Source organism: Oncorhynchus clarkii, chromosome 6 (genome assembly GCF_045791955.1).
Source record: "Oncorhynchus clarkii lewisi isolate Uvic-CL-2024 chromosome 6, UVic_Ocla_1.0, whole genome shotgun sequence".
Taxonomy (NCBI): Eukaryota; Metazoa; Chordata; class Actinopteri; order Salmoniformes; family Salmonidae; genus Oncorhynchus; species Oncorhynchus clarkii.
In genome coordinates this window covers 58,665,771-58,680,784 of record NC_092152.1, presented here as the reverse complement: position 1 = coordinate 58,680,784, position 15,014 = coordinate 58,665,771, and the positions used below count along the sequence as shown (strand labels likewise).

The 15,014-nt window shown below is 41.9% G+C and overlaps 2 protein-coding genes and 1 pseudogene across 4 annotated transcripts in view; 2 read left to right on the top strand and 1 right to left on the bottom strand.

The window, feature by feature from the left end:
• The first annotated feature begins 9 nt into the window (after positions 1 to 9).
• LOC139411351 (tumor protein p53-inducible nuclear protein 2) overlaps positions 10 to 15,014 on the top strand; it is a 360,874-nt gene continuing 345,869 nt past the window's right edge. The window contains exons 1-4 of one of the 3 annotated variants that reach the window (XM_071157615.1): positions 10 to 657; positions 1,920 to 2,086; positions 2,290 to 2,428; positions 2,543 to 3,825. In XM_071157615.1, coding sequence (XP_071013716.1) covers positions 1,960 to 2,086; positions 2,290 to 2,428; positions 2,543 to 2,771 — 495 coding nt within the window. In that variant the 5' untranslated portion in view covers positions 10 to 657; positions 1,920 to 1,959 and the 3' untranslated portion in view covers positions 2,772 to 3,825. Of the gene's footprint in view, positions 658 to 1,919; positions 2,087 to 2,289; positions 2,429 to 2,542; positions 3,826 to 15,014 lie in introns of those variants that run through there. The other 2 variants (XM_071157616.1, XR_011634593.1) reach the window with 2 other exon arrangements.
• On the bottom strand, positions 4,918 to 7,462 carry LOC139412411 (uncharacterized protein F13E9.13, mitochondrial-like; annotated as a pseudogene).
• On the top strand, positions 6,910 to 11,673 carry LOC139412152 (cyclin E1). Its single transcript, XM_071158968.1, has 12 exons — positions 6,910 to 7,065; positions 7,577 to 7,624; positions 7,821 to 7,908; positions 8,002 to 8,061; positions 8,300 to 8,469; positions 8,894 to 9,029; positions 9,465 to 9,611; positions 9,710 to 9,805; positions 10,085 to 10,219; positions 10,441 to 10,552; positions 10,686 to 10,843; positions 11,024 to 11,673. Exons 2-12 carry the CDS (start codon positions 7,611 to 7,613, stop codon positions 11,138 to 11,140), a joined length of 1,233 nt encoding a protein of 410 aa, XP_071015069.1. The 5' UTR covers positions 6,910 to 7,065; positions 7,577 to 7,610; the 3' UTR covers positions 11,141 to 11,673.

Genomic DNA, 15,014 nt, shown 5'->3' with positions numbered 1-15,014 from the left:
TGTTAAAACGATTCGCTGTGGTTTGTTAGAAGCACAAAACAACACACAGCCAAATTAATAGGGCTCAGTAGGGCAACCTGGCATAAATGTCGTTTACGCGACAAATATTTGCAACAAAGTTGCACGAAAAGTAATTGATACAATTCCCCCCGTTTCGTCATATTGGTGGGGTTCGTTTTGCAAGGACCAGTGCTCAAGGTTGGTGGAGACTCCTCTTAAGAATCAATGGAATAATCTAAAATAACCAATTTACGGGGCACCGGGCCATGCAAAACGAAGATGACCACTGTGGCGGACTGCAGACAGCTGTACAAAAAAAAGAAATCTTCCACTCTTATGTATTTTGACTTGTTATTATAGACCACACGCCTAGACTATTTGAAAGATTGGACGTCGGTTGAAATCATGTATCTAGGTATGTTTCAAAGAAGGACACTTTTGTTAAATTGACAGCTAGTTGCCAAAATATGATGACAAAGGTTAGTAAGTGCGCAACCAACTGAAGCTCCGCCTTCGAGTTGGGATTTTTGTTTACCACCCACCAAAGCAAAGGGAAGCAGTTGGTGTTCATAAACAAGTCTGTATCAAAACAATTACAGATCAGTTATAGTTTCGAGCTAGCCGTCGGCCACCGCCCGTTAAATATACACTTGTCAGGTAAGAAACAAAATACATCGTAGCCTTCAACATTGTGTGAGAGGTTGTATCCGTGTAGCAGCCTTTGTTAATGTGTTGTCTTGACACTTTTCTTTAGCCTACTAGCTTATCTATCCATTGCGTGTTTGTATTGACTTCTACATCCCCAAAGTGTCCTATTAAGCCAACTTTTTAGTTTGGTAGACTACCATGTAATTGTAACCATGTCATGTGTAATTTTGTATGTAGGTGTATTTGTTTGATTGTCAGTGAATTACATATAGTAAATGCAGTTCTTAAGTATTTACTTATTTATTGAAGAAGTCTAAACGCAATTAATGCCATATCACGTTCACCCAAACTACTCTATGTTTTTTTAATGATTTAATAGTATCTATCACACATGTATATATCTTGAATAGGGTCTAATGTAAGGATTGTCTTACATGTCTTTAAACTTCCGACTTATGGACTTTTTGATGGCACACCAGAAAAGATATGCAATACATTTAGCACCTTATGAGTTAATTCTGTCTGGGCACCATTGGATCTTCCCTTGCTGGCAGGCCGGGGTGTAGCTGTTTATTGACAATATAGGTTGACAAGTACACCAAGGCATTCAAAGACCGTGGCTGTCTGGACAGCCCAAGGTCTAAAAGTGGACGTTGTGGTATTCTGTCTAGTCTATGACACATTAAGCCTGAAAGACCTACACATACCGTTTATACCTGATTATGTTTTTAATAGGCCTATTGGACTAGAAATGTAGGCCCTTTGAATCAAATGATATACACTAAAATGTATATATATTTACAAACCAGCTGTTTTCACCATAGTTTGGCTAATTGGCTTCATATTCACCACATTAGTTTATTCAGAACATATCTTAAGATTCAGATTCTGTCTTGAAATGAGATTGCTGGTCAGAAAGGATGGCATGTCCTCCAGTCTGCAGATAGCTTCCAAGGGGAATGCTGTTCCTCAATCCACTGTGCTGGCAGGGTCATTAACCCAGGACCCAATGTTAAAAACTAAAGGTCATAATGTAAGGTGTTGTTCAGAGTCTGCTTCCCGGGAATAGTTTCCGATCTATTTTCTGTCAATGTGGATATTAAACTACACATGCCATTTCAGGTTGTGCTGTTTTCTTGCATTTGATGCAATGTTTTACCACGATCAGTTCTGCAATTTTACCAGTTTAGCAATAATTGCATCTTTTATGCAATTGTTTACCTTATGGGGTTGACATACTGTAACACTATGTTAACTCATTTTCTTTGCAGACTGCAATAAGAGGGCCAAGGGAGGCAATACATATACACAATGATTGGAAAGATATTTGCCCATTTCCTTGGTAGCACAGATGATGATTTTTCCACAGATGACAATGAAACCTATGAGGAGCTCATTGAGTTTGAGGAGGGAGGATGGGTCATTATCAACATTCAAGGTAAGCCGATAATTATGCTCCCTGAAAGTTGAAATCACAAGTTAGTTGTTAAACTGGTATGGGCATTGTTGTCTGCGGTTACTTTTTTTGTAAATGGTAGCATTGTAGTTATTTGGATAGTAGATCTAATGGTCACTATTAGAGGTCTCACTAGTGTTTTTCCTCTTTGGTCTCGGGTTAGTAAATTTGTGGTCTGTTTCCAGAGAACAACTCCTTGACCCCGCCTGAGGAAGACCCTTTGGAGAACCTGCTGATTGAGAAGCATCCCAGTATGTCTGTATACCAGATCAGACACCAGACCAGTGATGAGGAAGACTCAGATGAAGAGGATGCTTCTCCCAGGTCAGTTTTCATCCAGGGGATCCCATCTAGTCAGTGTGATAACACAACCATTATCCTAGAGAAAGGAGCGCCACATATTACACTTATTCTGTCCTTTCCCCCCCCACCCTGCAGGCCTGTGCCAGTCAAACAACATGTGTCCTGGAGGTTAGCTGCCTGGGGCAGCCCGCTTCCATGCAACGTCCAACTGCTTGCCATACAGCGAGCCAGGACTCACATGGAGTGCAAGGAGCTGACCAGGAGTGCTCTCCAGAGACAGAACCTTGCCAAGATGCGATTCTCCCCCTCTGACAGACGCTTTGGTCACTTCAAACAACCCTGCCAGCGCCTGTACAACTACTGAGTGTCTACTGAGTAACCGCACGGTACTCTACTGAGTAACGTCACTGTCCGAAGCCACTTAACATACAGACCGTAGACATATTACCGGTGTCAATTTCTTTACCCTGATCAAGGAAACCCCCCCTTTGCTGAGTATGTTATTAACATGCTGAGTCCAGTTTGAGAGTGAAATAGCCTTGAGTAGATGTGTGTGCGCATGTGAAAAGTATTATAACTGGCTTGTTACTGTTAAGTCTTATGGCTCTGATAAACTTTTATTTAGTGTATGGAATACAAAAGGTTTATAGCACTTGCAAATGTGAATTTTATTGGATATGGTATACTTTTTGCTATTATTTTGTGTGCCTTAGATTTAGATACGTTGTGGGTATATTGCTTGAAGGAAAAGTTGTTAAGTTTCATAGCTATGAAAAGCTATTTTGTATATGATATGTTACGATAGAAAACATCACTCTTGAGTAATTGGACCTCGGAACAAATACAATATATGGAAGGATTAGCAAATAATGTTGGACACTGTTTCTAATGTATGTTTTGTACTGAGTGATTCACTTTGTTTTCATACATTTATTCCCAGTGTGTTCTTATGTTTGCTGTACTGCTACAAGACCTGTTTGTAAATATATTCAGATTTTTTTTTGCTATTTTGGTGTATATTTAAATGTTAAAAATTGTTTAACAAGTCTGTTTTGTTTGGGTATTATTTGTGTTTTATTAAATAGCATGAGACAACTTCAGTAATTACATGTATTATTACCACCAAATGTATTTCATTGGTCTGCGTTAAATTCTTTTAGTAGCACATTTAGTGGATTTCATTTTCAAAGAAAACGCACCTTCCCCATGAACTTCTTAACACTTTCCGGATCAACAGCATTTGCCCAAACGCCCCCCCCTCTTGAAATGAGAGCCAATTGTCATCGCAATCGAATCAAGGTATTGTTCCATGTTGTCATGGGTTACTCCTGAGCCAATAAGAACTAGGAGTCTTACAGACTCTGTAACATCTGCAAATAGAAAATAAAAGGTTGTTGAGTAAATATTTTGAGATGTTACATTAAGTTTACTGAGTTCATTATATTGGAAAGCTGTGCAAGAGCTTATATGAAACAAATACCTAAATGGTTAGATTTAGGAATGCATTGCAAGTGTCATGCATCATCTCTAATAAGTAAATGGTAAAAGTATGTTCAGAGATGATATGAGAAAAACACACGAGGAAAGAGATCAATCCAGACTCTGGCAGCTCCATATACCAATCTGACAACAGAGCCAGCCCAATGAAATCGTACTGAGAGACTATAGGAGCACCTCCGAACTAGGCAGCAGGGTTGTGCGGCAGTCTGGCCAGAGCCTGCCTGTGTTTACAGCCTTCTGTCTAAGTCAGCCATCTGTAGGCTGTGCTTAAAAATAGCAGACGATGTTGGTGTCTATATTAGCCAAGCAGGGCTGTGGCAGGCAAGGGCAGGACCGGGCTGCGTGCCCATGGTCAGCAAGATCCAGACTGGGGGGACTGTGAGGCCGCCATCCTCTCCCCAGACGAGTCTGCTCTTTATAAGGCCAGCAGCGAGGCTCAGAGGCTCCATGGGCTTTAGGGAAGCTTAATCTCTGGGCTACATGAAAAACTAACGCCAGGAACTATCTGCCCTTTCAAATGTAGGAAGTATGCTATAGACTCGTATGCAGTGGGAGTGGTATGGAATTGAGTGAGGTGACTGAACATACTTTTGTTAGGGTGTGTGTTATGGTTAGGGAGAATGCATGACATTTAGAAAAAGGGCACTCCCTTATTAACCAAGACTACAGGCATGTTTGAGAGAAAATTAAAAAGGGAAAGTAAACTATCTAGAGATGTGAAAACTGTTTGTACTAAGGTGCACGCTGAGCATTCCTAAAATGATACACCTAGCATTATGCCTCAGATATATAATGTATGTGTGTATGTGAGTGTCGGCTGCCCTTTGATCCAAGTGGTAAAATAGTGATTACACAGTAATAGCCTACGCCTTATTTGTTTTTTTTTGGTATTCATTATAACGAGTTGGGGGTCTTTTTATATTACTGTATGTGTCAGTATGTTTGTGCGTCATACCATACATGTGTGTATGTGTCATACCGTACATACATGTCTGTATGTGTCAAAGCATTCAGAGACAGGACACACCTCTGAGTTCCACTGGATCTGCCTGAACCCCTGTGGCTGTTCCAGTGATAATGACCCCGTCAGAGAGGAAAAAACTCAGTTGCTCTGGCCGTCTCCACTATGCTCACATCTGAAGTCAGGACATGGGAGCTTGGAACACAAACCCACAAATCATAAAACATCCAATTACACTTACTACAAAAGTCAGAAATGGTACCTTTCATCTCCTTGCAGTAGGGATAATATTAGCTGCAATACTTGCATGTTGAAAACCTTCTGAAATACCATATCAGGACATTAGGCTAGCCAGTGGGGTTGTCTGATTGGAATGTTTTTGAATGATTGCTCACCTGTGCTTCTTTTTTATATCAGTGAAGATCTGTACATGTTCAGCCTTTATTTGCTTGACGTATCGCAAAAGGACTCCGACACATGCATTCAAAAGGCCTTCATCAGCAACACGTGAGAAGACATATCCCTCTGCCCTGATAAAATCCACACCTTGGAAATAGACAACGAAATAGGTAGCTAAACATTTGATTTTCCCAACCTCTTAATACGGATCTTTCTACTAAACTAAAATTCCAGGCTAGCCTGAAGCACTCTTGCCTGCATGTATTAATCAGTAATAAGCAAAGCCAGCTATATCAACCTGAAGCCAGTGCAACATCAAGAGCTGTTTGCTGCAGACAGGATCTGAACAGAGATGGACAGATCCCCCTCCCCGCTGCACACACTGCTGTCATAGAGGCACACACCTCTGGTCCAATTGAGAATGTGTACAGAACGTCATGCATGTTCTCAATGATCAGCCCATCCTGTTCAAAAGATCAACAGACAATTCATTTCCAGTCACCCTTGAGGATGACTATTGTGGTTTACATAGGCTACAATATTAGTAACATCAAAAAGTACGGAGTTCTTCTGTCTTTGCTTATACTTACAATTCCTGCATTGTGATAGATTCGTGGCGTGCTTCCTCAATAATTTGAGGCCATGCTTCCAAAAGGTGTGCCTGAAAAACGTAAAAATCAAAGTTAAAAACAAAAAGAGAGTAAAAAACGACATATGCGTCTCAATAATCTTTATCTGGTAAAGCTTGAACATGAATCATTCCAATAACCACAGATTTGGCACGTCCAACGAGTTTCAGAAACTTAATTTCTGTGATTGTTTCAAACCACTTGCAATGTGGAGGCACAGTGGCTTTGCAATGAGACTCGTTCCCATATAGCTGCTAGCTTGATCACGTTCCTGGTCAAAGTATACGTTTATGCAGGTTTCGACGTTTATGAGTGATTGTCAGCCAATCCAGTGTTTTCTTCGTGTGGCTCATGAAACATATTAAAATAACAGTTATGACTGAGAAAAGGCACATGTGCAGATTAGCCTCCTCTTCTGATAAGAAAACACACATGTATGAATTATATATGAAAGCATAAGATGGTGCTTAAAATGTATTTTACTAAACCTGCACTGTTATTTTCCAACAGCATTCTCGTTTAGCAAATTGCGCGGCATTAATTTGATTTTAAAATAATGACATACCTCTTGGATTATGGACAGCGAAGATCCATTCTGTCGGCTTGACAGAGAAACATTTTCAAAAATGTCAGGAAAAATCAGCATAACGTCCGGATTTGCAGAATTTTGAGAAGGATACAGTCTTTGTTTACATCCGTCTTCCCTAGCCACGCGGTATTTTGTGGTTCCGGATTCTAAGCACCGCCCCCGCACCAGCCACGCCTCCCTTTTGCCGGATAAATATGCAATATTTGGAACACCATTATAATGTACATTTCTCACACAACATACGATTTCAGGTGATTTCACTCTTCACTTCTGAACAATTAATGACTAATAATAATGTTCATTGAAATGTAACGGCGAATGATTACTGAACAGCGCCAAGTATTTAAATCACCCGCTCTGACCGCCCCTTATGATTTGTAGACAGCAAGCAGTTTATAAGCCAAGGCGCAAAACTCACCGCACTAGCGAAGAACAAGTAGCTAGCAAAGTTCACAGCTCCCCTTTGATGACAGAGGCCACGAATCGAACAATAATTGAAATAGCTAGCTAGTAACCGTAGCTATATTTTGTCTGATCCTTTCATCCAAGTGTGGACTTCTTCGCAGGGGAATATTTTTAGGTAAAGTTAAGCTGGCAAATAATTGTAACATCTCTTGTTAGCTAGTAGTCTTGCAACTTTTCAATCAAACTCCCTCAACGTGATTCGAAATAAGTGATAAGATTGTAAATATCCTGCATTTGATAGGCGATGGACAACATTGGATGGATAGTTTTTTGTTGTGAAAGCTTGTTAGAGCGGGTGAATGGAAAATGGCATACTTGGTGGCTCGGCCATTTTCTGTCCAGCTTCTCTCTCTCTCATTTAGAATAAATTAACTAGTTTCCATCGACTGTATGTCAAACTGTTAGGTTTAGGCGATAGTGTGGAATCTGCTGTCGATGTATTCGTGGTTTTTGTGACAATTGTTGCAGTATTTCATATGGTTTGTCGTCCTTTAACATTGTCCCACTTCCATTTGCCCGCGCCCAGAGCTTTTGACGAGTTGGCTTTGTGAGTCTTACGTGGGGGGTTGGGTTGTGGTGTTATTACCTAAAAAATTCTGAAGAAATAAAATGTTCAATGTTTGCAGGTTCTCTATATTGGAGTGATACACGTGGGCTATAATGCTAAGAAATGGGTAAGTTTCAGTTTTGCAGTTTGACCTAGTCTTGTCAATGTAGCTAGGTGACGAAAAAAAGTTGACGCTAGGTAACATTAGCTGGCTTGCTAACTAACTAGCAGCGGCTTATCTAGTTAGCGAGCAATAACTAACACGTTTCTTAGCATTTCAGCAGGATGCATATTAGAATTCAATATTTACTGTGTCATTTCAGGACAAATGTGGAATCCAGGTCTATTGATCATGAGATGCCCAAGGAAACTACAGTGAGATCCAGGAAAAGAAAAGCAGACGTTGCCATTGTAAGTTATTGCTACTGAAGCGAGATGGTTACCTGGCTATGTCTTTTTAAATATGCTTTATCAGAATGACCATTTTCCTTATTCAATCCTCAGTATTTGCAAGACCCAGATGAAGTGGCAGAGATGATCAAAAAGAAACAGTGTGGAACTCCGGTAACTACATGCGTTGTACTATTCCAATGCATTCCCTTGCAAGACCATGCATTTGTTGGCTTTAGCTAGCAACACACACCAGTCAGTGACCTACACAGGTTGATCAGGACTGTTCAATAAATGACACAATTGTGTTTAATCGGTTGCTATCGGTGTCAGTTTCAGAATCCTCTTTGTGCTGTTTTGTTTATATCGGTCGGTGGACTTTCTTCTCTTTTCTTATCCTTCTCCTGTGCAGGTGTGCTGGAATCCTGAGTCGGTTTTCACAAGCCCGTGCAGGCGGATCCCCGCGCCTGACAATGAAGTCGATCAACCAGTTGCCTTGAATACCACTGGCTTTTCCGCTCGGTACACCTTCAAAAACATATTTGTCACACCCACCAGGTCTTCCCCTCTTCCTGTGCTATGGTGAGTCACTTCTGGTACCTGGGACAACATGGGCAAGATGCAGTGAGGCTGCTAAAGAGCAGGCGTGGTTACTTGACATGTTTGATAAGTAACGTGTGATTTTTTTTCACTAGGAGATTGCACTGCCTCGTTACCTTAAGCTCTGCACTTACACTGTCCAAGGCCAAGCATTATGATAACCAATGTGTTCACCTGTTTCATTTGAATGTAACAGACCACGTAGTCCTCTCACTGCTATCGTCTCTAAGAGTACAGTCTGCTATTATAAGAACAGCTCCCTCCTTGACACCCATTATGTGTACCTGTACACTAAACCTCACAGCTCTGTGTTTGCACTCTGAATCAAGTTGGGGGGGTTCTTTGTTGATCCCCCTTTTTTAAATTGATAACTACACATTTGAAATAGCTGTGTTTCTCTTTGTAGCTGGGCAAGCAGGGACGATGTATGGAACAACCTGTTGAAGAAAGACGAGACGTATTCTCGAGACATCCACATCATGACCAAACACCCACACCTCCAACCCAAGATGAGGGCTATTCTTCTGGACTGGCTAATAGAGGTTTGTTGCTCTCTCTGTAGCAACCGCCTAAATTTGTCTCCCACAGTGCATCTACTGCTTTGATCAAAACCCTCATGTTACTTGATCAGTGTCATCCATGTTTATCTTAAGGTGGTGAGTGTATTAGTTTTACCAATAGATGTAGGTCCCCAGTTTATCTAAGTCAACTGGGGCTAGACAGAAGATATGGCGTTCGGGTGATGCGTCTTGGCTAAGCTCTAACATATTCTAAGGGGAAGCCTCGTCGGCTGCACAACTGAATGTCTTCCGCCTTTAACCCAATTCTTCTGAATCAGCATTGATCTTTAAAGTTGGGTCGTGTTAGACCTATGGTATAGAGAACCATGATCAATGCTTTTACGTGGGGGATCTCTTCCTTGGCTACTCTGTGACATTGCCTACACCTTGTGTTCTCAACCTTGTTTTCTCTCTCAGGTGTGCGAGGTGTACAAGCTACACAGAGAAACCTTCTACCTGGCTCAGGATTACTTTGATAGGTTCATGGCCACGCAGACCAATGTTTTCAAGTCAACACTACAGCTCATCGGCATCTCTTCTCTGTTTATAGCTGCCAAAATGGAGGTAGGAAGAAGCCTCTTCTACAAACCTGTTAAGTCATTTTCTCCATTTTATATATCAGTGAGATTATCAACATGCTCACTACCCCTTTTCCTTTTCAGGAAATCTACCCTCCAAAGGTGCATCAATTTGCCTATGTTACTGATGGTGCCTGCACTGAGGATGATATCTTATGTATGGAGCTAATCATTATGAAGGTATGCCTCAAACACTTTACGTCAGTGTTTCTCAGTATGGATGGGTTACACATCCTTATTGTTGTCTGAAACTCGTTGAGACATGATCAACGTTTAGCCATTTACTGTTAAAAATGACTACATGTGTTCCTAATGATGCTCTGTCGCTAATGGTAGTTCCTGTTTAACTTGAAAGTAGGAGACTCAGTACATGTTTCTTCTATCTGGGCTGGGGGACTCTTCTCTGTGTAATGAAATCATCATGTGGCTCTTCTTCCTATTGTGTCCCCTTTTGCTCAGGAGCTGAAGTGGCGTTTGAGTCCCCTGACATCTGTGTCCTGGCTAAACATCTACATGCAGATTGCCTACCTGAAAGAGTCCGAGGAGGTTCTCATCCCACAGTACCCACAAACTACGTTTGTACAGATTGCTGAGGTAAGGTTTCCCGCCACTGCATGTGATTCACAGGTATATTTTGTTGTAAGATACTAAGAAGCTCAACAAGGCTAAATATGTCCTCAGACAACACTGCCTTTGCTTATACACGATGGCGTTGTAAGGAAATGTTTTAACGTTTCCTCAGAATGGCTCATTGCCTCAAGTTGGCGTTGTGCTCGTGTTATCTTTTTTCTTTTCATTTTGTTTTCTCTCTATAGCTCCTGGACCTGTGTGTGTTGGATGTGAAATCTCTGGAGTTCTGCTATGGAGTGCTGGCTGCCTCTGCCCTGTTCCATTTCTCCTCGCTGGAGCTGGTGGAGAAAGTCTCAGGTAGGGAGTTTCATTTTGAAGCTGTTCAGGTCAATCAATGTCTTCAATCCAACCACTGAGTTGTATTGGTTTGGTGGACTTGCCATGGGTGTTTTTAGCCCTAACCAGACCCCTTTTGTCTTGATCTGTGCAGCTCTGAAGTGGTTAGACGTTGAGGAGTGTGTGAGGTGGATGGTCCCCTTTGCCATGTCCATCAGAGAAGTGGGCAGCTCAGCCCTGAGGCCCTTCAAAGGAATCCCAGCAGATGACATGCATAACATCCAGACCCATGCTGCCTATCTGGACTGGATGGTGAGGGCATCGTTTGTATGGTTTTCTATGCCAATGTTTGACATTGAGGTTGGACATTGTATCAGGCTGTTTAGAGTGAATAATCCCCCCCCCCCCCCCCCCCCCCTCGGCTTGTTTCTTGTGTTCAGTGGTACACAGCTGAGTTGCCGCCTGTATTGAGACTTCTGTTGGTTTCTTTAGGCGAAGGCATGCTCCTACCCACAAGTGGATGTAGATCGCAGCCAGAGTTCCCCAATACCGTCCGGAGTGCTCACTCCGCCCCCTAGCAGCGAGAAACCAGAGGGCACCGTCTCTTGATTTCCATTGGGTTAGTATGGGGACCAAGATATTGTAGGACTGGGAGAAATCTGTGGCATTACACCAACATGTGCTCAAATGCTTTTTCTACATGCGTGCATGTGTTAATTGTGCTAAGGTGAATGGATGTTTTTGGATGCCTCTGCCTTTTTTTGAGGGATTGACAATTTTTAATTGGAGTGTTGCCAAGCTGGACCACCTGCCAAAAACCCAGAGCTGTCACCGGCTCTGAGTGCTGCTAAAGAAGGTGGACTTGGATTGATGGAACAGTGGATGAATGTGTGTGTGTGTAGCTCACGCTTGCCATTTTGAGAAAGATAATACTGCCAGGTTTGGGGACCAGTAGCTCTGCTGCCAAAATGGACAAGTGGAACAGCCTGCTTCAGAAGCAGAAATATGGATTGTATTTTAACTCTGCAACTTTCTCTCTTGCATTTGAGTTTTTACCAAAATGTATGATATTTGTTTTGAAATGAGATGCTGCTACTTATTTTTTAAATAAAGTCTCTGTCGCAGACAGCTTTTATGTTTTACAATGTTGTGGGTCTTTGCCTTGTCCAGGGATTGTAGCCTGGTTGAAACACCCTAACTGCTGTGTTCACTATTCTGTTTTACTGCTTGTGAAATAGCTTGGCGAACTCAATGATCAGGCTGGTTCTACCAGGCCGGTACAGAGTCAATGTGCAGGGGCACCAGTTAGTCTGGGTAATATGTACGTACTAGATTTAAAGTGACTATGCATAGATGATAAACAGTAGCAGCAGTGTAAAGGGGGGGGCGGCAATGCAACTAGTCTGGGTAGCCATTTGCTTAGTTGTTCAGGAGTCTTACGGCTTGGGGGTAGAAGTTGAGAAGCCTTTTGAACCTAGACTTGGTGCTCCGGTACAGCTTGTCATGTGGTAGCAGAGAACCGTTTATTACTAGGGTGGCTGGAGTCTTTGACAATTTTTAGGTCCTTCCTCTGACACCGCCTGGTATAGAGGTCAGGCAGAGCTGAAGTGATGTACTGGGCTGGACGCACTACCCTCTAGTGCCTTGCGGTCGGAGGATGAGCAGTTGCCATACCAGTCGGGATTCTCGATGGTGTAGCCATGTCAAATGTTTTCAAGCTCCTGGGGTTGCGGGGGGGGGGGGTGAAATAGGCCTTGTGCCCTCTTCACGGCTGTCTTGGTGTGTTTGGACTATGATAGTTTGATTTGGACAAAGGAACTTGAATCTCTTAACCTGCGCCACTATAGCCCCGTCGACGAGAATGTGGGCGTGCTCTTTCCTCTTCCTGTGGTCGACGATCCTCGGTCTTGATCACGTTGAGGAAGAGGTCGTTGTCCTTGTGCCACACGGCCAGATCTCTGACCTCCCTATAGGCTGTCTTGTCGGTGATCAGGCCTAACACTGTTGTCGGCAAACTTAATGATGGTGTTGGAGTCGTGCCTGGCCATGCCAGGGATGGGTCTTAAGGACAAGACGGACCAACATGCATGCCGGCTGTGCACAGTAGATCATTGGCTGGTTGGCTGTGTTGGTCTGCCTTGTACTTTAGGGTGTTGCCACATTTGAGATTTGTCTGACAATTCTGGATGGAGCCAATGATTCATCATCCTGGAGAGGCCAATGATAACAGCTTTTTAGCCAACAGCATCACCATCTGGCACCACCATCTAATTCAGTTTAGGAGCCTGAGTTTGCTAATCTACTGATGAAATCCTGCTGTAGCCTACGACACCGTCCTATAATTTGTTGTGTTACGCTGTATGTGTAGGCAGGCCTATGCTACAGTAGACCTAGCCTTTTTTTAATTTTTTTAAATATTTTTTTTTAACCATTTTAATAGGCCCACAATGGAAATCAACTTGTCATCGGTTTTAAATGCGTTATCCATGTGGTTGTATTTTGAAATTGTTAACATCTTTGTTGGATTAATGACAAATGTACAATATGATGGCTTTTGTAGTTATGTAACGCATCTAAAATTATATATAGAGCAGACTTTAATGTGTCACTGGCAATGATGTGCCGTACACCTTCTCATTCCAGGGTTTTTCTTGATTAAAAAAAATAAATAAATAAATAAAAAAAAATCCATGCAAAATTTGTCAAAACAAACTATTTAAAGACGCATGGAATCATGTAACAAAAAAAGTGTTAAACAAATCGATATTTGTGATTCTTCAAAAGAGCAACCCTTTGCCTTGACAGATTTGTAAGCTCTCAACCAGCTTCATGAAGTAGTCACCTGGAATGCATTTCAATTAACAGGTGTGCCTTAATTTGTGGAATTTCTTTCCTCCATTTGTTTGAGCTAATCAGTTATTGTGACAAGGTAGGGGATATACAGAGGATAGCCCTATTTGGTGAAAGACCAAGTCCATATTATGGCAAGTACGGCTCAAATAAGCAAAGAGAAATGACAGTCTATTACTTTAAGACCGGGAGGTCAGTCAATCTGGAAATTATAAAGAACTTTGAACGTTTCTTCAAGTGCAGTTGCAAAAACCGTCAAGCGCTATGATAACAGTCTCTTGCGAGGACCGCCACAGGAGAGGAAGACCCAGAGTTACCTCTGCTGCAGTGGATAAGTTTATTAGTTAGCAGCCTCAGAAATGAAAGGCCAAATAAATGCTTCAAAGTTCAAGTAACGGACACATCTCAACATCAACTGTTCAGTGGAGACTGTGAGAATCAGGCCTTCATGGTCAAATTGCTACCAAAAAAACACTGAAGGACACCAATAAGAGACTTGCTTGGGCCAAGAAACACAAGCGGTGAACATTAGACAAGTGGAAATCTGTCCTTTGGTCTGAGTCCAAATATGAGATTTTCTTTAGTTCCAACCCCCGTGTCTTTGTGAGATGTAGAGTAGGTGAACAGATCTCTGCATGTGTGGTTCCCACCGTGAAGCATGGAGGAGGTGTGATAGTGTGGGTGTGCTTTGCTGGTGATACTGTCAGTGATTTATTTAGAAGACAAGGCACTCTTAACCAGTATGGCTGCCACAGCATTCTGCAGCGATACGACATACCGTCTGGTTTGCGCTTAGTGTGACTCATTTGTTTTTCAACAGGACAATGACCCAACACAACTCCAGGTTGTGTAAGTCCTGTTTGACCAAGATGGAGAGTGATGGAGTGCTGCATCAGATGACCTGGCCTCCATAATCACCCAACCTCAACCCAATTGAGATGGTTTGGGATGAGTTGGACCGCAAAGTGAAGGAAAAGCAGCCAACAAGTGCTCAGCATATGTGGGAACTCATTCAAGACTTTTGGGAAAGCATTCCAGGTGAAGCTGGTTGAAAGAATGCCAAGCATGTGCAAAACTGCCATCAAGGAAAAGGGTGGCTACGTTGAAGAATCTAAAATATACTTTGATTTGTTTAACACTTTATTTTTTATTTTTTTACATGTGTTATTTCATAGTTTTGATGTCTTCACTATTATTCTACAATGTAGAAAATAGTAAAAAAAATAAAGAGAACCCCTGAATGAGAAGGTGTGTCCAAACTTTTGACTGGTACTATACCATTTCATTAGTGTTCATGCTTCTCAATGTGGCGCACCTTTAGATGCTCCTTTTAAAGCCTTACCATTTCTATACGTGCCTCTCGCTAAACTAAAGTTTATGCTGAAAGTTATTGAAGTTCATAACATAAGATTTAAACTGTTTAAGAGAACAGTGCGATAAATGCATGTTTCTGTAAAATATAAATCGCTAGAAACATCTGCTTTTCTTTAAACTCACAAAATATTGTAGGAAGTTTAATGGATTGGTCACAAAGATGACATCTGAGGTGGTGCACTGGGCTAATGTAAAGTACAGAAAACGGAGGTGTGTGAAAGGTGTAGATCATCTTCCGTGTCGTTTTGTTTGTATTCTT

Coding starts and splice junctions, on each gene's coding strand:
- LOC139412152 (XM_071158968.1), top strand. Junction 7,909..8,001: donor GAAAAGCAGACGTTGCCATT/GTAAGTTATTGC, acceptor TTCAATCCTCAG/TATTTGCAAGACCCAGATGA. Junction 9,612..9,709: donor TTATAGCTGCCAAAATGGAG/GTAGGAAGAAGC, acceptor TTTCCTTTTCAG/GAAATCTACCCTCCAAAGGT.